Raw genomic sequence first — 23,085 nt, 5'->3', positions numbered from 1 at the left:
CTGCGCTGGGCAATGATGGATGTGACCACTGGTTTCGGTGGGGGGAGCATCTGTGAATTCCACAAGAGCCAGGAGTGGAGAGCAGACCCAGAATTTTGGTATAGGAGTCAGAAAAACTTCACATAAAATTGAGAAAAAACCCGATGATCAATATTGGAGAAGGAAGGGGACAGTGTCTGATGGAGAGCCTAACATAGCCCCAAACCCTCCCTCAGCTGACTCTGCTCCTACTGGGAGGAAAAGGAGTTCTGAGCCAATGCTCAAAAGGCCATATAGTGTAGGATTCCGTTTGCAGGAAATGTCCGGCGTAGGCAAATCCATAGAGGCAGAAAAGCCATCAGTGTTGTCCAAGGCCTGAAGGAAGGAGGTGACAGTGAAGGACCACTTAATGGGTTCAAGGTTTCCCTTTGGCACGATTGAAAAAACGTTCTGGAAATAGTGGTGATGGTTGCACAGCACTGTAATGTATTAAATGCCACTGAGCTGCACATTTCAAATTGGTTAAAATGAGGGGCGCCTGGGTGGCTCAGTCGGTTGCTCAGTCCGTTGAGTGTCTGACTCCTGATTTTTGGCTCATGTCATGATCTCAGGGCCGTGAATGGAGCCCTGTGTCGGTTTCCACGCTGAGCATGGAATCTGCTTGAGGATTCTCTCCCTCTCCCTCTCTGTTTCAAATAAGTAATATAGGGATCCCTGGGTGGCGCAGCGGTTTGGCGCCTGCCTTTGGCCCAGGGCGCGATCCTGGAGACCCAGGATCGAATCCCACATCAGGCTCCCGGTGCATGGAGCCTGCTTCTCCCTCCGCCTGTGTCTCTGCCTCTCTCTCTCTCTGTGACTATCATAAATAAATAAAAAATTAAAAAAAATAAGTAATATAATATAATATAATGGTTAAAATTATCAAAAAATAAATGGTTAAAATGATCAATTTTTATTTTTTTAAATTTTTTAAAAGATTGTATTTATTTATTCATGAGAGATACAAAGAGAGAGGCAGAGACACAGGCAGAGGGAGAAGTGGGCTCCCTGTAGGGAGCCCCATGCAGGACTTGATCCCAGGGCCACAGGATCATGACCTGAGCCAAAGGCACGCTCAACCACTGAGCCACCAAGGTGCCCCAAAATGATTGATTTTATATGTTAGTTTTACTAAAATAAGAGAAAAAAACTTTAAAAATTTTTATAGAAAAAAAAAATGTTTCCCAGCTCTTAGGAGCCGAATTTTTAAGAACCAATTAAATTCATGAAGTGAAGGATGGGTGAATTTTTTTTTTTGAAGATTTTTATTTATTTATTTTTGTGTGAGAGAGAGAGAGCATGAGCATGGGTGGGGAGGGGAGGGAGAAGCAGACTCCCCGCTGAGTAGGGAGCCTGTCGTGGGGCTGGATCCTGGGATCATGACCTGAGCTGAAGGCAGATGATTACCCACTGAGCCACCCAGGTGCCCCAAGGATGGGTGAATCTTAAAGAAAATAATAGTATTCTAACTTTTAAGGAGAACAGTTCTTTAATGAGTCTTTATAAGCACAATAAGGCAGACTTTCTTCAAGGGGAGGGGCCATTGCAATAGAGCCATTGCAATGGGATCTTGTGGGGAGTGGGTGGGGGATTAGATTCAGCTCTGAACACAGCAAGGGCAAGTAGGACTTTATAACCAAGGAGCAGGTGGGGGGCCACAGGTGGGATATTACTAAGAGGTAAATCAGATGTAAGGGGAATCCTGGCTAACCTAACCTGACAAGATTCTTACTGAAGACAGGCCAGGATGACCAGACATCACCTGGGGAGTAGGGGGAGCGGGGAGGAGGAACCTATCAGATGTGGAGGGCAAGTGCTATCAAGGGCCAATAGCTGACTTAGGAGGATACTTGCCAAATTTGGACAAAACAGACATGAACACAGAAGTCCCAAACTCAGACCTCATAGGAAGTGTGCGGGGGAGCCTAGGTAGAGGCCAGTCAATGAGAGAATCTCCATCAGTCTATAAAATGTGATGGTGAGAATGCTTCAGGTTCCAAGAGCAGAGAGCACCCTCTCTCCCCACCGCTCCCCAGGCCTAGATTAAAAACAAGGAACCGGATTGTCTGTTTCTACTCCAGGCACCATGTGTGGAGTTCAGCTCTGCTCTCTGCTGTTTGTTCTATTTTCCATCACTCGTTGGCATCATCCTTGGTGCCAAGACGGCTGCTGCATTCCTGCCATCACAACCAGACCCAGACCTGGAAAAACAGACCAACGTGTCCCGGGTGAAGTTCCCCAGCAGCCTCCTCTCGGGCATTGTGGGCCAGCGTCATCCACTGCTCAACCAATCCCTAGCCAAGGGAAGAGGACTGCTTGGGAGGCTTGGACCACTCAGGACCTGTCCTCTGGGGTTGGGGAAGAGCCCAGAGGAAGGCTGCAGAAGGGACAACAGAAGTCTGGACCTCTGGTATTTATTAGCAGTGACTCTCTGGGTAGTTGGAAGATGACTGAATGTTACTCTCTTCTTTTTGAGCTCATACTGTCTAAATTTTCCATATTAAACCTTGACTTTTAATAATGCAAAAGGAATCAAAGTCATTATTTGAAAGAAACAAACTGAAAGAGAGAGAGAGAGAGAGAAGCTTCAGCATGCAGAAAATCCAGAATAACTGGCTTTGCTTTATGCGCTGCCTAGTGCTGCTTACAGAGCCTCTGCTAAGGGGGTAGTGGTGATAATCTATCAGAGTCCCCCTGACACCCTCAACTCCACTCCTGCTGCACAACCAAATTCCTACTGGAACAAAGCTGGCTTGGGCAATCTTGTTGCAGCCCAAACTCAGAGCTGTCTCCCCCAGGAAGAACGTTCCCATCACCATCACAGAGGAGGAAGCCAAGCCTCAGAGAGGTGAAGTCATTTGCTCCCAAGATCCCATAGCCAAGTGGTGGCAGAGTCAGGCTCACCAGCTCGCCACAGGGCTGTGCTTGGACTCTGCAATGGTTCAGCCCACCTGGACCACACCACCCCCCCACTCCACCCTGCAAGGTGGATCAACGTCCAGATTTCTCTCTCACTCCAACCTGGGGACCCTGGTCTGATAGATGCCATCACCTGCGACAACCTGGTGACATACACAGGCAAACTACCACTGACTTATGGCCCCCCCAAACTTAGTGTTCTGCCCACAGATCCAGAAACCTCACCTGGCACTGCCCCCTTCAGGTCCCTACACGGGCACTGCCAAATAGAAACGCCTGTGATGGTGATGGAAACATTCTGTAGCTCGCTATCCAGTGTGATAGCCACTGGTCACAGGGGATAATTGATCACTTACTTGAAAGTGACCAGGTTGAGAAACTAATTTTGAAGGCATTGAATTTTAATTAACTTCAGGGTACATTTCAATCACCTTATGTGACGACTAGCTACAGTATTGGCACAACCCTGGCCCCTCCATTACTTAGACCCTATCCCAACACAGCTCAAAATCCCAGTGGATCCCTCCTTTCCAGCCTACTCCCATCCCACTCGGCGCCCCCTCAGCCAGGATTTTCAGCCCCATGCCTTGCATATGCTGTTATAATGCTTGGTAAACCTCACCCCATTCCCACCCCACCGCCTGCCTCATTGCTACTCCTACTCCAGGTCTCTGTTCAGATGTCTCCTTCTCCCTGCCCCTCAGGCTGAGTGAGGCACCCCTTTGGGCTCTCCCACCCCCCTGGGCTCCTCCATCCCAGTGCTGATCACCCTGGATCATCATTGCTTGGGGATGGGTCTGCTCCCCCCAACACAGACACAGAACTGTGAGCCCCGCTGGGGACTGAGGACAAAGCAAGAGGTGTCTCAATCACCACTGTGTCTGCAGCACCACTCAGCACAGTGCTGGGCACAGGGAGTGGGTGCTGGGATGAATATTGGGGTGAATGAATGGCCACCTACTAGTAGACCTGATTCCTTCCTTGAGCTTTAGTTTCCTCATCTGTGAAATGGGCACCGTATGTGTGGTAGACGTTGGATGAGGCAGTTGTGTTGGGCCTATCTGCAGGGACCAACGGTGGCACGATGTTATTCACCTACTTCCCCGATCTCCAGCAGCCCCAGAGGGATGGCAGTGCCACAGGACAGCATGACATCGTTGGCTTCCCCAATGGCTCCATGCTGCTGCATCGTGTCCAGCCCACCGACAGTGGCACCTACCAGGTAGCTGTCACCATCAATCCTGCCTGGATCATGAGGGCCAAGACTGAGGTCCAGGTGGCCAGTGAGTGTTGTGCCGCTGAGGGAGGGGTGGATTAGGCTAATGCACCCTGGTGGCTACCACAGGCCAGGACCTGTGCAAATACAACCTCCTTTGATTCTCTCATTCATCCATTCAACACAAACTGATGGAGCACCTCCTGGGTGCCAGACCCTGAAGATATTGTGTGTATCCTCACATACATCAACTGACAAAATATCCATTGAGTGCCAACCTTGTGCCAGACACTGAGCCAGACCCTGGAGAATGCACCATCTCATTTACTGCTCACGGGCATTAATTAACGAAATACTGATCGAGCTCCCACTGTGTGCATGGGCCTAAGTGTTACACTGCATTTCTGTCTTCAAGTCCATTAAGTCAAGTATTTATTGATAAATCCACTCTGGGCCAAGTGCTAGACATAGGGTGATGGATAATAGCAGCTGCCCTTTCTTGGGTATTTGTTACTTGGGCACACGCTCTCCAGAACATAGCTTCTCAACCTGGGCACCATTAACATCTTAGACTGGCTAATTCCGTGTAGGTGGGGACTGTTCTGGGCACTGTAGGATATTTAGCAGCATCCCTGGCCTCTACCCACTAGATGCCAGTAGCATTCACCCAGTTGGGACAACCAAAATTGTCTCCAGACATTGCCAAATGTCACCCTCAGTTGAGAACCACTGCCCTATATTAATTCATGTGTATCTTAAAAAACAAACAAACAAACAGGTGAGGGACATCAGTCAGAAGAGCATGTGACTCTTGGTCTCTGGGTCGTGAGTTTGAGCCCCACACTGGGTATAGAGCTTACTTAAAAATAAATAAATATTAAAATTAAATGAGAGGGGGCAGCCCCAGTGGCGCAGCGGTTTGGCGCCGCCTGCGGCCTGGGGCGTGACCCTGAAGACCGGGGATGGAGTCCCACGTCGGGTCCTGCATGGAGCCTGCTTCTCCCTCTGCCTATGTCTCTGCCTCTCTCTCTCTCTCTCTCTCTCTCTGTGACTATTATAAATAAATAATAAAAAAAATTTAAATGAGAGGTACCTGGGTGGCTCAGTCGGTTAAGCGTCAGACATCAGCTCAGGTTATGACCTTGGGGTCCTGGGATCAAGCCCCACATTGGGCTCCCTGCTCAGCAGGAGGTCTGCTTCTCCTTCTCCCTCTGCCTCTCCCCTGCCTTGTGCGTGTATGCTCTCGCCCCCCCCAAATAAATAAATAAAATCTTTAAAATTAAATTAAATTTAAAAACCCTATGAAATGTGATATGCCATTTACATCTCAATAGAGCTAGAGGAATAAAATAACTTCTCAACTCTCGCAGGCAGACTTGGTCATTAACCATCTGTGTCCCCAGAGGACTCTGGTCATCTCATTACCTCTGTGATTTTCATAATGTGCTCCGATGTGTCACATTCCAAACATGTCTCATGAGGAGAGTAATTCTTCAAAGCAAGAGAGTGAAAACATACTTGTCCTTTTATCATCCGACATCTACCACAGCAGCGGGTGGACACAGTGGGTTCTCAGTTAATGTTTGTTGAATAAAGAAATGAACGAAAACTTTCTCTCTCTCTCTCTCTTTTTTTTTTTTTTTTTTTTTGAACAGAGAGAGTGGAGGGAAGGCTAGAGGGAGGGGGAAAGGAGAAATCTCAAGCAGATCCCACCCTGAGTGTGAGGCCTGATTTGAGGCTCAATCTCACAACCCTGAGATCATCATGACCTGAGCTGAAATCAAGAGTCAGACACTTAACTGACTGAACCACCCAAGTGCCCCTGAGTGAAACCTTTCAAAACCAAAAACTCCATGAGGCAGGTACCATTATTGTCTTCATTTTACAGTTGAGGAAACTGAGGCAGAGTGGAGTAGACCAGGGATTTGATCGCACAAAGTCACAATGGCAGAGTCTGGGAGCTTAATCATTTCCTCTCAAAGCAGAGAAAAAGGGGGGGGGGGATCTCCTTGCCTTCTTTCATATGTGGGATGCTGATAATGTGCAGGTAAATAATAAAATAAGATCATATTTCAGAGACATTAACAATAATAGTTATAGCTAATACTATTTGGTGCCTATTATATGCCCACTGTATGTATAATTCATTTAATCCTCACTGCAGTCCTGTAAGGTAGGTGATATTATTGGACTCATTTTATGGATGAGGAAACTAAGGCACAGAGAAGTTATGACTTGTCCAATAAAAAAAAATTAGGGGGATCCCTGGGTGGCTCAGCGGTTTGGCACCTGCCTTCAGCCCAGGGCATGATCCCAGGGTCCCTGGATTGAGTCCCACATCGGGCTCCTTGCGTGGAGCCTGCTTCTCCCTCTGCCTGTGTCCCTGCCTCTCTCTCTCTCTCTCTCTCTCTCTCTCTCTCTCTCTGCCCCCCTGAGTCTCTCATGAATAAATGAATAAAATCTTTTTAAAAAAATTAAACAGGGTAATGTGACCTGGAATGAATGGAAGGTCATCATAGAGGCCTTGCCAAAAAAGTGACATTTGAGCAGAGGAAAGGAAGGGAGCCCTACAGATTTCTAGGGGATAGAGTTCCTCACAGAGGGAACAGCAAGTGCAAAGGCCCCGAGGCAAGACTAGCTTGGTGTGTTCAAAGCATATGGACAGAAGGATGCCATGGCTATAAGGCAGTGAGCAAGTTGGGCGTTAGGAGTTGAGGTCCGCGAGGCACACAGGCCAGGCTTGGACCGTCGGTTGTGGAGAGATTGAAAGAAGCCACTCGGGGGTTTAAAGCAGAGGACTGATCTGATTCACAGTTTAACCCAGCCACGGTTAAGTATGGGCTGAATCTTGTCTATCCAGAAAGAAGCGGAGGCTCAGGTGGAAAAAGGCATGCCCCAACTATTAGGCATCCAGTCATCGAATCAGTGACAGGGTTGGGATTCAAGTGCAGGGCCGCCTGAATGAGACACGTAGCTGCCTCTGCAGATGCGGAGCTGCTCATTCACCCATCCCTTCACCAAAGCTTCCCCCAAGTCCCTCTTCCTCAAGGCCACCTCTGTGTCTGGATTATACTGGGCAGTGCTGGGGACACAGTGCAGGCCGAGGCAGCCCTGGCCCTACCCTGCAGGGGCTCACAGCCTGGCAGGAGAGATAGATATTAATGAATAATCACACACACAACAGATCACTATGATCAGTGCAGGGACCATGAAGGAAAGGCACACAGAGAGATGATGAGAGTGTAACTGGGGGTAGCAGGGAGGTTGCCCTGGGAAGGCAGTCCTTCAACAAAGCTTGGATGATGACCGGCAGTTCCAAGCAGAGGGGAAAGGAGCTTTGGGAGGTGTTTGGGCAGAGGGTTTGGTCTGTGCAAAGGGCCTGCAGGAAGCTGCAGGGCTCATGAACTGAGCTGGCAGGGGCCCAGCATGACTGAGGCAGGAGAGCAGGAGGGGCATCCTCGGAGGCCAGTGCAGCAGGATGTATTCAAACCGAGGCTCGGGTTGTAAGGACAGAAGCTCTCTGCAACTGCCTCACGGTGTAGGGAGCCTTGTAGGGCCCCAGGGTAGCCCCCAGGATGTCGGCTCCAGGAGCCCTGGGTTCACAGCTGTTTCCTTGGAGCCTAGAACAGGGCCAGACACACTGTTGAATAAATGAATGGGTGGGGAGCCCAGCAGAGCTGGTGGGAAATAGTTGTCCAAAACGCAAGGGCTCCCTCCTCCTCCTGGGGGTGCCATCTCTGGCCTCATCTCTGCTCAGGAGCTCCATTCTCCTCTTTGCGGCCAGGGTTTCCTGCCAGACCCTAACTGAGTGACAGCGCAGGCTTCTTTGCAGATTCTGAATCTCCTCTTGCAAAAGGCAGAGGTAGGAAGAGAAAAAGCTGAACAGAGAGACAGACAGACCAAGATAGAATTCTGGTTGGTCTGAGGTGCCTGGGTGGCTCAGTCGGTGGTTTTGGCTCAGGTCATGAGCTAGGGGTTGTGGGATCAAGCCCCGAATTGGGCTCCACGCTCAGCAGGGTGTCTGCTTCTCCCTCTACCCCTGCTTCCCTCCCCTCCGTCACCCCTGCTCATATTCTCTCTTATGCGCTCTCCCTCTCTCTCAAATAAATGAATAAATAAAATCTTTATAAATCATCATCATCATCATCATCATCATCATCATCATCATCATCTGGTTGCAGCCTGGTCTATAGCTTCCTTCCCCTTGAGTAAAGGGTCCACACCTTGTCCATGGGCATGGAATCAAGTTGGACAAACAAGATGATGGGGAGCCCAAGGCCAGGGGATTAGGATGGGGAAGATGAAGAATTCAACACTTGCTCTCTCCATAATAATCATAACATTTTTATCTATTATGGTTTTGGTCACTGCTAATCCCCTAGCGCAGAGCAGTGCTTAGCACACATTAGGTACTGCGTAAATACTTGTAATTCCATCTCCCCTCTGTGAGCACTTACTGTATGAGGCACCTGTCAGCTGAGCGCTTTGCTGACCACGCTTCATTCCCACTGCCACAGGAACCCTGTTGGGCCCTGGGATGATCCCCGTTTTACAGAGGGGCAAAGAGACGCAGAGGCCCACCACCATGCGGCTGGGGCAGGAACCAAGGCCCCAGCTGTGTCTGAGTCCATGTTCCTGGCCCTCTGCCACCTGGCTTTTTCTCAGCCCCGGTAGAATCCACTCCCTCCTGGGAAATGCCTTAGCTTCCAGAAGGCTGAACACAAACAGCAAGGAAGCAAAATGATTCAGCAAAAGGAAGAGCAAAGGAAAAGGCAGAGGGGATGAGGCATAGGCTGGGGTGGGTCCTCACGTCAGGAGGGGTCACCTCAGCAGCCAGGGCATTTCTATTTAAGGACCGCTGTGGCCCTAAATCCAGCCCCTGGCTTGGGGTGGGGGGTGGACATGGCTGGGAGCTTGTCTTGTGCCCTGGGTAATTCCCACACTTTACCTCTCTTAATCATGAGGGGTGTGGCCTTTAGTGGCTCAGATAGAAGGGGACACTGGAAAGCTGCATTCAGGGTCCCCTGGGTGGCTCAGTGGTCTTGAGTGTCTGCCTTCAGCCCAGGGCATGATCCCGGGCTCCTGGGATCGAGTCCCATGTCAGGGTCCCCGCAGGGAGCCTGCTTCTCCCTCTGCCTATGTCTCTGCCTCTCTCTGTGTGTGTTTCTCATGAATAAATAAATAAAATCTTTTTTTAAAAAAGTGGTGGGGGAGCTGCACTCATTCAACAAACATCTATTGAGTATCTCCTGTGTGCCAGGCACTGAGTTTACGGAAGCAACAGACAGATCTCTGCCCTTGTGGGGTTTCTATGTTGGCAGGCGTGTCCCCGATCAGGGACTGGGTCACCGGACAGTGCCCGAGAGAAAAAGAAGCAAAGAAAGCGAGTCTCTGGCAGGGCTCCCCAAGTAGAGGATTCAGAGGCTCCAGGCAGACTGAACACACAAGAAAGGCCTAGGACACCTAGGTGCCCAGCATACCAAAGAGGAAAGAGGCTCAGGGAGATGGAGTCAGCTGCCCAAGGTCCCACAGCCAGTAGGGAGCCTAAAGCAGGCTCGAAACCAGAGAGGGATAACAGTCATAGCCAGCTCATGTCCCTTCCCCCTGTAAACCCAGTCGTGGGGACTCGGGGCCTTCAAGCAACCCTGGCACAGGCTTCTCCAAGCCCCCCAGGCCCTCTGACCCCAGGAAGTTCATTACAGAGCCCAGCTCCCCTTCACCGAACACATGCCGGGTGCTTCACATGGATTTCTCCTTTGAGTCTTCCCTGCCACCGCAAGATGATTCCCATCCCACAGATGGAGAAACTGAGGCCCAGAGCAGTTAGGTGACTTGCACAGATCACTCAGCTAAGGGGCAGCAGATGCAGGACTTGAACCCAGGCTGGCGGGCTCCGGAGTCCACACTTTTCGGACCTTATTCTGCTTCATCATGAACAACCACCATCGAGGACTAACTGGCTGGTGTCGGGATTTATGTGACCTCTAGTCAAATGGCCAAAGTTTTCCGAATTTGTTCCCCAAAGTAGCTGTAAAATGAGGGCAATTGCCCTTCCCGCCATGGATCATTGTGAGGACCGACTGGGAAATCCAAGCGAAGTTGCTGCTTTTGAGGCCGTGGAAATCAACCAAGTCCAGCGCTGGCAATGAGAAAAGCAAAGGTGTTATGCTATATGTTGGCAAATTGAACTCCAATAAAAAGAAATTTTTTTAAAAAAAGAGAAAAGCAAAGGCTATTTATTCAGAGCCTGCTGTAATAAGGGAGTCAACCAACCCCTATCACTTGCATTTAGGCAGAGACTCAAAGGCGGGGGGAGGGGGGGGGGTTGGAGGAGCTTCCTAGTGGAAGAAAGAGAAGACTTCAGCTGTCTTCAGCTCCTCCTGATTGGAGGTTGTTGTCACGGGGAAGCTAGGTGGGGTGCCTATTTGGCTTTCTCTAGTCGGTCCTAAATTAGAAGCAGGGACAAAAATTAGGGAACCAGTCGGTTATTAATCATGTCCTGGCCACTTAGGGCCAACTCGTACAGAAGCTACTGTTTCTCTTCCCGGACTGCCCCTGGAGATAGCAATCTGGCTTCCCTGTAAGTCTGACTCAAAGCAGGCTGGCGTCACCAGCTGTTTGTGAGAAGGCTGGTCTTCCTGGCAGTTCACCATAGGTTGTGGACTGGAATTCTTTTTTTTTTTTTTAAGATTTTATTTATTTATTCATGAGAGACACAGAGAGAGAGACAGAGACACAGGCAGAGGGGGAAGCAGGCTCCCTGTGGGGAGCCCAATGAGGGACTCAATCCCGGGACCTCCCGGGTCACAACCTGAGCCAAATGTGTCTAGATGTTCAACCGCTGAGCCACTCAGGCGTCCCTGGAATTCTATTTTTATATACAGTTTGGTCATTGTCCACTGTATAGTGGTCTCTTAAAGCACTTTTTAAAAAGATTTTATATATATTTTTTTTTAATCATGAGAGACACAGAAATGCAGAGACATAGGCAGAGGGAGAAACAGACTCCTCGAAAGGAGCCCAACACGAGACTGGATCCCAGGACCTCGGGATCACGACCTGAGCCAAAGTTCAGACGCCCAACCACTGAGCCACTCAGGCGTCCATCTCGAAGCACTTTCTCAGATGTGTTTGTATCTAATCAAAGATACACATGGAGAAATACGATCCACGGAAGAAGACCCAGATGATTCTTTGTTGGGAGAACTGAGTATAGATGGTCCCAGGGCCCAGAAAGAGAAAAGCCGAAAAGAAAACTTTCAGTCGTAGAAGAAATCAGATGTGGGGCTCCGTTCTGGTTACTTCTTGATAAGGAACAAACTCAGTGGTATAGAACAATGACCATTTTATTATGTTCATGATTACTGGGATCAGGAATTCAGACAGGGCACAGCAGGGATGGCTTATCTGCTTCATGATGTCTGGGGCCTCAAATGAGAAGACTCAGAGGCTAAGACTGGCTCAAATGCTAGAAGCTGGAATCATCCAGAAGTGTCTTCAGGCAGATATGTGGAGGCTCACCCTGACTGTGAGCTGGGAACTTAGCTGGGGCTATGCATCAGATCTTTGTCAGCTGGTCTCTCCAGTGTGACTGCTTGGGCTTCCTCACAACACAGAGCCTGGGTTCTTAGGGGGGAAGCAAGTGTTCCAAAAGACCAAAGCAGAAACTCTATGGCTTCTTCTGACTTAGCCCTGAGAGTCACGCAGCATCACGTACATTGTATTCTTTGGATTACAAGTGAGTCACTAAGATTAGCCGAGATTCAGGGAGGGGTCTTAGACCCTCCTACTACATTAGAGAACGGTAAGATCATATCACAGAAGAGATCCTGTCGCAATCGACTTTGAAAAAGACAGTGATTCACAGGCTCCCTCTTTTCAAGTTCACTGTTTATGATGAAAGTCAGAAAATATAACAAGTTCTAAAAAGAGGACACCTGATCGTGTGATTCAGGCAGGGTTCTTGCTACTGGAAAAGAAACTGCTTCTAGCTGATTTAAGCAGAAAAGTAGATTAAAGGATCCTGAACAGTTCAAATATTCTCCAGGGTGGCAAGGAACCAAGCTTGGGAGGCACTGAGTCCAGCCAGATCCTCAGTACATCAGAATAGAGCCTTATTTAGAAATAGCATCTTTTATTTTTTAATATATATTTTTTATTGGAGTTCGATTTGCCAACATATAGTATAACACCTAGTGCTCATCCCGTCAAGTGCCCCCCTCAGTGCTCGTCACCCAGTCACCCCATCCTCCTGCCCACCTCACCCTCCACTACCCCTTGTTCATTTCCCAGAGTTAGGAGTCTCTCATGTTTTGTCACCCTCTTTAATTTTTCCTGCTCATTTTCTCTCCTTTCCCCTATCATCCCTTTCACTATTTTTTATATTTGCCGTATGAGTGAAAGCATATAATGATTGTCCTCCAATTGACTTATTTCACTCAGCATAATACCCTCCAGTTTCATCCACGTCAAAACAAATGGTGGGTATCTGTCTTTTCTAATGGCTGAGTAATATTCCATTGTATACATAGACCACATCTTCTTTATCCATTCATCTTTAGATGCAGTGAAAAACCGAGATACCTGCACCCCAATGTTTATAGCAGCAATGTCCACATAGCCAAACTGTGGAAGGAGTCTCAGTGTCCATCGAAAGATGAATAGAAATAGCATCTTTAGGGATGCCTGAGTGGCTCAGTGATTGAGCATTTGTCTTCAGCTCAGGTCATGATCCTGGAGTCCTGGGATCAAGTCCCACATCGGGCTCCCCGCAGAGATCCTGCTTCCCCCTCTTGCTTATGTTTCTGCCTCTGTGTGTGTGTGTGTGTCTCATGAATAAATAAATAAAATCTCAAGAAGAAAGAAAGAAAGAAAGAAAGAAAGAAAGAAAGAAAGAAAGAAAGACCATCTTTATAGAGGCAATCAAGTTAAAATGAGATCGCTAGGCTCAGCCCTAATCCAATACTACTCGTATCCTTATAAAATGGGAAATTCAGACACAGAATTTTGTATGTGAACTTGCTCAGGGTTCTGATGTCAGCAGCAACGTTCAACACTGTGCTCTAAGGCATCTTTGAACGAGCTGTCCATGTACGGAGGTGCAAAGAAGGCTGGGAAATGTCTTTATCTGGGGCAGGCTTGTGCCCAGTTCAAGTTCGGGGTTCTCTTTCCAAGAGAGAAGGAGGCATGATTAATGCCTTCAGGGTAGCAAGATGACTTTACGGTTCCCAAGGCTCACAAGCCCACAGCTTCCAGACCAGGGTCCCTTCCTCCGACCCCCTCTGGACCACACCGCTTCACTTTCACTCTGCTTGGACCAACCTGAGCCAATCAGGAAGGCCAAAGGAATGCAGAGCGCTGACTGGTTTAGGTCTGAGCGGCTGCCCTTCCTGATGCGGTGGCTGTGACAAGGGATTGTTAAGCTAAGGGAGTCTACCCAGAGCTGGAGGCAGGATCCATCCCTCCCTGAACTCCTGGAGGCTTCACATAGTGGAGGGGTAGAAGGTTCCAGCGAGGAGACACCCACATGTCTGTAGCTGGGGCACAGGGGTGCAGGAGCACCTGGCTCCTGAGATCCCAAACAGACCAAGTTTGTCCACTCTCTGCAGACAAAATCCAAAGGCAGAGAGACGAGAGGTAGGAAAACAAAGGGATTTATTTATTTCAGTGAGGCCAACACCAGGAAGACAGCACACTAGCATCTCGAAGACTGTCTCCAAAGCGCTGAAAATACATCTAGGTTTACTTAAGGAAGATGTGAGACAAAGGTCAGTGGATACGTGCAGGTGGGCAGTAAAGGTCAGCTCAATTGTTGTCTCGGGGTCAGTCAAGAGGGCTCTTGCTGGCTCAGAGCAGTCCCTACTGCTTGAAGGGGTAGTTTCCGCTCCCATCACAGGATGCCTTGCACACAGCATCTTTTGCATGAGTTAAGAGACAAGCTGGAAAGAACTTAACCAATTAACAAGTACAGACTAAGGTCACAACGGAGGTAATTGAAGTGCTCTTTCTTTCTTTCTTTCTTTCTTTCTTTCTTTCTTTCTTTCTTTCTTCTTTCTTTCTTTCGATTTATTTATTTGAGAGAGAGAGCAAGCATGTGCATGCAAACAGAGGGAGGGGCAGAGGGAGAGAGAGAGAATTTCAAGCAGCACTGAGCAAAGAGACCCAATGAGGGGCTCGATCTCATAACCCTGAGATCATGACCTGAGTCGAAATCAACAGTCAACGCTTGCTTCTCCCTCTGCCTATGTCTCTGCCTCTCTCTCTTTAAAAAAAAAAAAAAAAGAGTCAACGCTTAACCGACTGAGCCACCCAGGTGCCCCTGAAGTGCTCTTTCATGTCCAATCTACCAACATGAACCAATTAATTGCATAATTAAGCAAGTAAGCGGGATCCCTGGGTGGCGCAGCGGTTTAGCGCCTGCCTTTGGCCCAGGGCACGATCCTGGAGACCTGGGATCGAGTCCCACGTCGGGCTCCCGGTGCATGGAGCCTGCTTCTCCCTCTGCCTATGTCTTTGCCTCTCTCTCTCTCTCTCTCTCTCTCTCTCTCTCTCTCTCTGTGACTATCATAAATAAATAAAAATTAAAGAAAAATTAAGCAAGTAAGCTAAGAAGGAAATGCCTATCCGGAGTCTCCTTGGCCTGGGGTTGTCAGAGAAGGCTTCCAGAGGGAGCTGGGAGTGGAAAAGTGAGCAGGAGTTATATAGAGAGAGCATGCCAGCCAGAGGGAACAGCATGGGCAAAGGCTGGGCAGCCCCAGACAGCGACGAAGGGAGCTGTGGGTGATGGAACTGCATGGGTGGACAGGGCAGCAGGGGCCAGAGCAAGAAGATGCAGGAGAAGGGGCTCTGGATGCTGTAAAAAGATGAGGCAACAGGGCCTGGGTGGAGAGGACAGGAACTGGGGGAACCCTTGAGTCAGCTGACCTGGCCTCAGCCCTCCCCCCCCCACCTCCTGAGTCACTCACAGAAGCCACTGGAATTCCACTTGCTGTTGTGAAAGTCAAAAAGGAAGGAGGTGGGGACGCCTGGCTGGCTCAGTCGGTAGAGCATGCAATTCTTGATCTCTGGGGCTTGAACTCAAGAGAGTTGCATGTGAGGCTACTTAAAAATTAATTAATTAGTTAATTAATTAATTAAAAAGGTAGAAGATGTGAAAGCTGCTAAGTTCCAGTGTCTAGAAGAGGGCCTGCCTTCTATCTTCTGCCCACATGCAACCTCTCTGGGCCTTGGTGTATCTGCAGAACGGGCCTGACTTAGCCACCTCCCCAGGCCAGGGGGGCAAGGACCACATATGCCCAGACACAACCTATCTTCTTCCTCCCAGTGAGAAAAATACATTTTAAAACGGGTTTTGGACACTCTTAACAGATAAACTTTTAGGGAAATGGATGAAATAGGCGAATATTGAGTGATTTAATTATATACACACACAAATACATATATATGTGTGTATGTATGTATATATGGTGACACTCTAGTCCATTTGGAAATGATGGTCTACACTCCACAGAGCCTGATACAGATGGTCATCACTCGCGCAGAGCCTGATACAGTTCCTTCCCATCCTTCAAGGGTTCCTGGGACACAGGCCCCTCTTTTGGAGGCTACACAGAGTGGTCCTCAGGAGCTCAGGTGGCCCAGTTGTGATCCTAGCATTCATTGCACCTGGTGTGAGCCCTTGGGCAGGTTAGCTCACCTCTCCATGCCTCATTTACTCATCTTTTAAATGGCATAGATCTTACTTTGTTGGATAATTGAAAGAACAGTGTGTGTGTGTGTGTGTGTGTGTGTGTGCGCACATTCAATCTTCACAACAACTCTACAAGGTAGATACTCTTATCATCGGGTACCCTGGGTGGCGCAGCGGTTTGGCGCCTGCCTTTGGCCCAGGGCGCGATCCTGGAGACCCAGGATCGAATCCCATGTCGGGCTCCCGGTGCATGGAGCCTGCTTGTGTCTCTGCCCCTCTCTCTCTCTGTGACTATCATAAATAAATAAAAATTAAAAAAAAATTTTTAAAGATACTCTTATCATCCCCATTTCACAAATGGGAAGAGGCACAGCAAGTTTGAGTCATCTGCCCATGTACCCCAGCATTTTGACCTCAGAGTCTACAAGTTTAGCTGCCAAGAAAGGTTGGGATATAACAGGTGTTCAGCATGATATGAAAGACTGGAGGTCCTCATGGTGGGGGTAGGAAGTCAGGTAGGCTCTGTTCCAAACCTGGCAGGTTTGAGAACCCCACACATCAAGATCCTTTGTCCCCCCACAAAACAGAGGACATCCCTAAAAGAATGGAGGTGTCAATCAACTAAGTTGAGAAAAAGCAGGCAGGTGGGGTGAGGTGGGAGGATGTGTCAGGAAGCAGGTTTCAGGTTTGCCGAAGATGGTAGGAAATCCTAGGGAAGCAGAGATTTTGAGGTGGGGAGAGCCAAGGAGTTCCATCTGGGGGCGCTGAGTTTTATGTGCAGCAGAATCAACTAGACAGGTGGATGCTCAGCTCTGAAAAGCAGGAGAAAGCTCTAGGCTGGGGACAGGAAACTGCACATCAGTGCTCTATGGACAGTCACTGATGCAAGGGTGAGGGGCGTGGGGAGGCCCTCCCAGGACATCTCACAGGCTTCTCTCTCTCTCTCTCTCATACCCCTCAGAAAAGCATAAGGAGCTGCCCATTATACACCTGCCCGTGAGTGCTGGGATCATGGCTGCCATCATGATTGGGTCCCTCGCTGCCGGGTCCCTCTTCATCGGCTGCATTGCCCATCTCCAGTTAACAGGAGGCTGGAGGGGCCAGAGCCACAGGTACAGGGGCCCCAGCCTCTATCTCCGTCCCTCTGTCTTCTTCCCCACCTCTTGCATCCCACTGATTGATTCTTCTGGGAGTCATGTCCTCCGACTCATACACAATCTCATCAAAACTCAGAACTCTTGAAGTGAAAAGGATCTTTCTATCCTATATTAGGCAGAATCTGCCCTGCAAGAGGCAGAAACCCTACCTTCAAATGGGCTTACAAAGAATTAAAAGGTTTTTTGGGGGGTCCTATATGAGCTTCAGGTATGGCTGGATCCAGGAACTCAATTTTGGCAAGAGGCTCTTCCATATACCTCTCAACTCTGCCTTTCTCGGTGGTGGCTTCATTCTCAGGTAGGACCTTCCCTTGTGGTGTAACAAGATAGCACCCAGGGGCCCCAGGCTTATATCCCATCAGCTCAGTGGCCACAGAGAGAAGACCACACCTAGCTCCTGACACCTCCAGCAAAAGCCCCAGGGCTGCTTCTCCCCAGCTTAACTCAAATCACATGTCCTATGAGGACCAACCACTGCAGCCAGGTGCTCGAATGTCCCAATTGGCCAAATCTGGGTTATTTGCGCAGCTCTGGAGTCAGAGGACCTACCCACCTCCATGTGACTAGATGGATTCAGAGTGGGGAGGGGTTCCCTACCTGACCCCCCCCAAAAAAAACAGACGTTATTACCAAAGAAGCAGAGTGGACAGGTGGGCAGGTAAAGGCATCAGGTGGTGCCCACTTCTGTATGGAGGAGAGAGGCAGGGGCCTGTTTTCCCAGGAGACAATCTATTCCTATTTGCCGCAGTGATGTCATGTACTTTTTAAATAAAGGTATTCAAATGAGCTGATTCGAAGAGAAATATCAAGGAAATCATGAGACAGGCGGATAGACCAGAATCATTTGGATGGTCTGTATCAACAGTGACATTAGGGAAACATTACTCACTGGCATATGGCGGCAGATGGGGAAACTGAGGGAGGACTCTGGGGCCAGGGATTATGGGAGAAGAGGTGGGGATAGGGTAGGTCTTGTCCTAACTCGCTCTGAAGCAGGGGCCATCTCACTCTCTGATGGACTGATGGGCTTTTCCAGCTTCTCTGAGTCTCCCTCCACCCGCCCGACACCCGCCCAAGCCTCTTACTACCCTAATATTGGTTCTCTCCATATGTCCTCAGGATGACACCCACAGAGAAGCCAGAGGCGCACCCCAACCTCAATGCTGGTAAGCCAGGGGTCCCGGTGGCTACCGGCCCTCCTCCGGGCTCCTTCCTCTTCACCCCATCAGCCACACACACCCTCCCCCTCCTCTGCTGGGGGCCTCCCAATCCCTTCACCCCAAACCTGCTTTTCCTCCTCTTCTCAGTGGCTGGCACATCTAGTCCTGGCAGTTCCACTCCTGGGGCACCACACCCGGCCCAGGCTGGCCTCCGGGGTTCCAGGCTGGCCTCCACCCCACCCCCGGGCAGAGTGCTTCTAAAACTCTCACCCTGTCACTCCTCGGCTCAAAGGCCTTCCATAGCTCCCCAGGGGCCGTAGGACAGGGTCAGCCTCCTTTACACGCCTCTCCAGACCCCTGCAAACTGATCGCCACTGTCTTTCCTGGCTTCATCTCCCACGTGTAACATTCCTGCCCTTAAAAGCAAAACAATATAAAACAAATTGAATATATATATATATATAAAATCCGGACAGGCCAAACGTGTCACAGCTCCTCAGCCATGGCAGGCTATCTCCCTCCAGCCACTCACGCCTGCTTTTGCATAGCTCTCACTTCTCTTTCCAGTCTTGGCTGTCCCCTCCTCCAGGAAGTCCTCCCTGATCACCCTTCCGGGAACCCTCAGGGCTCCCCCACTCACCCCTACCCACTCTGGGTTATCCCTATCTGGGGACAGATGTGTCTCCCCCACTGGACTGGGAGCCCCAGGAGGGCAGGGTCCCCAGCACAGGGCTGGGCAAGACAGGGATTTGCACAAGTGTTAGCTGAGTAAATGAGCGCTGACAGCAGCCAGCAGGGGCCTGTGGGACCTGCCAGCCACTTCCTCCCTTGTCCCCTGCTTCAGGTGACCAGCACATCTATGAGGTGATGCCGTCTCCGACCCACCTGGTGTCCCCCCCGGGGGCACAGCGTCCACGAACAACACCATGGTGAGCCCCCACCTGTCCCCCAAAGCCCCCTGGTGGCTCCCCTGGGGGTTCACTGTGGTGCCTGGCACCTTGTCCCCCACTGCAAGAACACGACTCTGTGGGATGCTCCCTACTTTTTTTTTTAAGATTTTACTTATTTATTTGAGAGAGAGAGAGAGAGCACAAGTAGGCAGAGCGGCATAGAGAGGGAGAAGCAGACACAGGCTGAGCACCGAGCCCCATGCGGGGCTTGATCCCAGGACCCTGAGATCATGAGCTGAGCTGAAGGCAGATGCCCAACCGACTGAGCAACCCGGGTGTCCCCGGGATGCTCCCTACTTTAAAGCCAACAGGAAGAGAATCTGGGAAGACACAACATAGAGCCTTTGTCTCTGGGGCATGGAGGCTGGGGGTGGGGGTGGGGAGGGCTCTATTTTCCCTCTTCCGCTTGTCTGTAGTTTCTCCATGGGGCGGATACGGGTGGGAAGGGATGATAAGAAGAAGAATTCTACTGGGAGGCCCCGGTGGCTTAGCCATAGAGTGTAATCCTGAAGCCCTGGGATCGAGTCCCAACTCGGGCTCCCTGCATGGAGCCTGCTTCTCCCTCTGCCTGTGTCTCCGCCTCTCTCTCTCTTTCTCTGTGTGTCTCTCATGAATAAATAAATAAAATCTAAAAAAAAAAAAGTAGAAGACGAATAATTCAATTGAATAAGAGGAAAAATGTCAAAAGCCTAAACTAAAAGCGTGGAGCCACAGGTGTGGACGGGAGGCGGGGTGTGAAGGCCGTCATAGTCAGGACACCCAGGAAGGGGCAAGGCGGATTTGGAATCCAGGTCGGGCCTAACACCCAAGGTCAAAGGTTGGAGGGTGTGGGAGTGCCAGGGCCCGGCTCACCGGCTCACCGGTGCTCTTCCCTTGCAGCCCCTGCCCCAGCAGCAGCCGGAGCCAGAGAACCACCCCTACCAGGTGTGGAGCTGGGAAGGGGGGTTGGGGGAAGGGCGGCTCCTGACAATGGGCCAGGGGGGCGGGGCCATCCTCACCTAATTGCCACCTGCTCTCAAGTCTCTAGCTCCCCGGAACACAGTCCAGCCCCTCCCTTCCTGGGGTTACACTTCCCTCCTTCTTAGAAGGATTCTAAGACTGCGAATTTGCGCAGGAGGAAATGAAGCTGGGAGAGGGAAGGGTGGTGCCCAGGGTCACACCACAGGTCAGGGCCCAAGTCGACCCCCCTTAAGGGGCCTATTCCTGGGCCTGGGCCCCAGCCCTTCTCTGTCCCCTCCCGTCCACCCCTAGATCTCTGTGTCCATGTGTCTCTCTACATTTCTCTGTACATGTCTCTACACCTCTCAGGATGGCTCCCACTCTTGCTGTCATTCTCTGGCTCCCTATGTCCTTTTCTCTCTCTCTCTCTCTCTCTCTCTCTCTGTCCCTCTCTCCTTTTCTCTGCCCCTGTCCCTCCTGTCTCTTCATCTCTGTCATTCCGTGCCCACCCCTTTCTCTGGGTCTCCAGGGCCTGGTGCCTCCTGCCTCTGCACACCTCTCTCCTTCTTGCTCTTCCCTCTTTCCAGCTGTGTTCTCCCCATGTGCCTCAGGCTCCGCCTGGCTCCCCCGACCCCGACTCTGACCCCCACCCACGATCCCTCTCTTTTTCTCCCCTCCAGGACCTGCTGAACCCCGACCCTGCCCCCTACTGCCAGCTCACGCCAACCCCCTGAAGAGGTCCCAGGCCCCTGAAAGTGCGAAAGCCTCAGCCCTCCCCTGGGGGCCTGGTGCCCACAGAAAAGCCACACCACAGACCCCACAGGACCAGGCCACCACAGCTGTGGGGCCGACTCAAATGAAGACTCAGTATGGCATCAGGCAGGGGGCATGGGGGGGCAAGAGATCATGATGGGCCCAGCTCCTCTCTGACCCTCTGAGTTTATAACCTGCTCTCAAGGCTGGTCTGTCTAGCAACCTGGCCTGGGCCATGTGCCTGGGAAAGGCAGGCTCTTGCCTTCTCCTAACCCAAGGATCCTCACACACACTGGATGTTTGGGGGTGAGGAATGTGGACTCAGGCCTGCCTCAAGCCAGACCTCACAGGCTCCTACTTGCTGGGCTGCTGTTGGCCTACAACATCCCACTCCTGCTCCCTGGTTGTCCTAGGAGCTCCTTCCGCTGGGGTCAAGGCAGTCCCCGGCCACACAGCCCCAAACAATAAGGCATATGGCAGGGACAGCTGGCCTTCCAGGCCTGTGGCCCCCGATGCAGAACTGGCCGGTTGCCACAGCTGTCGGACCCCTTACCTGCTCCAGCAGGGCCAATCCAGTCCCTCTCGAGATCTGGTCTCTCAGAACCTGTGGCCAGTTTCTGCCTATTGCCTGGGACCCTGAATCTTACCAAGGCCCTCAGGCCCCGGTTCTCTTCCCTAACGCCACCCAAAACCCCGGTCCCAAATGTAAGCCCCATCTGTAGCCCCTTAATTTAATCACTCATTCAACAATAAACAGACTGTGTGCTATGCACAGTTCTGGACTCTGCGGCTTTGGGAGGAAACAAAACAGACAAAAACTTCTATTCTCCTAGAGGGGCGCTATGGCGGAGGAGAGAGTCAGCAAAGTAACTAATATGCGTGGTGTGCTGGATGGTGATAAGAAGAGAAGGGGAAATGAGGAGAGAAGAGGGTTGGGAGTGTGGAGGGACTGTGATTTTATTTTTTTTTATTTAATTAATTTATTTATTTATGATAGTCACAGAGAGAGAGAGAGAGGCAGAGACACAGGCAGAGGGAGAAGCAGGCTCCATGCACCGGGAGCCCGATGTGGGATTCGATCCCGGATCTCCAGGATCGCGCCCTGGGCCAAAGGCAGGCGCCAAACCGCTGCGCCACCCAGGGATCCCCGGGACTGTGATTTTTAAATAGGAAGGTCAGAGAAGGCCTTGAAGAGAAGGTGACGATCAGCAAAGACCTAAAGGAGGAAAGAGAGGAATGTAGGGATCTGGAGGGAGAGCATTCCAGGCAGAGGAAGCAGCAAGTGCAAAGGCCCTGAGGTAGGAGTGTGCCTGGGGAGTTCAAGGAGCAGCAAAGAGGCCAGGGTGGTGGGAGAAGAGGAAAGAAAAGGAATAGAATGAGGGTGAGCTCAGGGAGATGAGGAGCAGCAGATAGTGCAGGGCACAGGGCCCCCCCATGTAAGGCACAGCAGACTGTCGCTTTTGCTCTGGGGGCTGAAAAAAAGACCATGTCGTAGGCTGAATAAAGTTGTCTATGTGCTAATGCCCTGTGAATGTTGCCTTACATGGCCAAAGGGCCTTGGCAGGTATGACTGGGTTAAGGATCCTGAGATGGGATCCTGAGATGGTTATCCATGATCCTGGACGATCTCACTGGGCCTGAAATATAATCACAAGGGGCCTTCTGAAAGGGACCCAGGAGGAGAGAGAGTCAGAGAAGGAGCTGTAAGAAAGGAGGTGGAGATTGGAGTGATACAGGCCTTTGAAGATGGAGGAAGGGCCCAGAAGCCAAGGCCCCACAGAGTCAGAGGGACGTGATGGGAGAAAGATTTCCTGGGACCCTTGCTGGTGTGGCCGCCAAAAAGAGGCCACCAGCAGAACCCAGAAACTCTGAACACAATCGCAAGAACACAGATTCTCCCCTAGAACCTCCAGAAAGCAACCCAGCCCCGCCACCACCTTGGTTTTGACCCAGTGAGACCCATTTCAGACTTCTGACCTCCAGAACTGTAAGCGAATAAATTCCTATTATTTGAAACCACTACATTTATGCCAGTTGGTTACAGCAGCCGCGGGAAGTTAACATAGAGGATGAGAAAGAATTCGCTGGAAGGGAAGTTGCGTCTCTTCCTGACTCAGTATGCAAATACTCCCCGGGTAAGGATTTCTCCATCCCCAGACCTCTCAGGACACCCCGATCCTCTGGGCCCCTGATCCCCTACTGCTGACCAGGTCACAGCAGGGTCAGCCCCAGCACTGGCTGTCAGGTGCAGAGTATGTGGGGGGACCCCATGCCTGCCTTCCTC

The 23,085-nt window shown here is 50.6% G+C and overlaps 1 protein-coding gene across 1 annotated transcript; it reads left to right on the top strand.

Annotated features, from left to right (window-relative positions):
• The first annotated feature begins 15 nt into the window (after positions 1 to 15).
• CEACAM19 (CEA cell adhesion molecule 19) lies at positions 16 to 20,782 on the top strand. The gene is made up of 8 exons (XM_041734488.1): positions 16 to 37; positions 4,005 to 4,220; positions 16,804 to 16,954; positions 18,119 to 18,165; positions 19,004 to 19,088; positions 19,526 to 19,547; positions 19,989 to 20,033; positions 20,729 to 20,782. Exons 1-8 carry the CDS (start codon positions 16 to 18, stop codon positions 20,780 to 20,782), a joined length of 642 nt encoding a protein of 213 aa, XP_041590422.1.
• Positions 20,783 to 23,085: the final 2,303 nt, after the last annotated feature.

Source organism: Vulpes lagopus, chromosome 2 (assembly GCF_018345385.1).
Source record: "Vulpes lagopus strain Blue_001 chromosome 2, ASM1834538v1, whole genome shotgun sequence".
Taxonomy (NCBI): domain Eukaryota; kingdom Metazoa; phylum Chordata; class Mammalia; order Carnivora; family Canidae; genus Vulpes; species Vulpes lagopus.
This window is presented reverse-complemented; position numbering and strand designations above follow the sequence as displayed.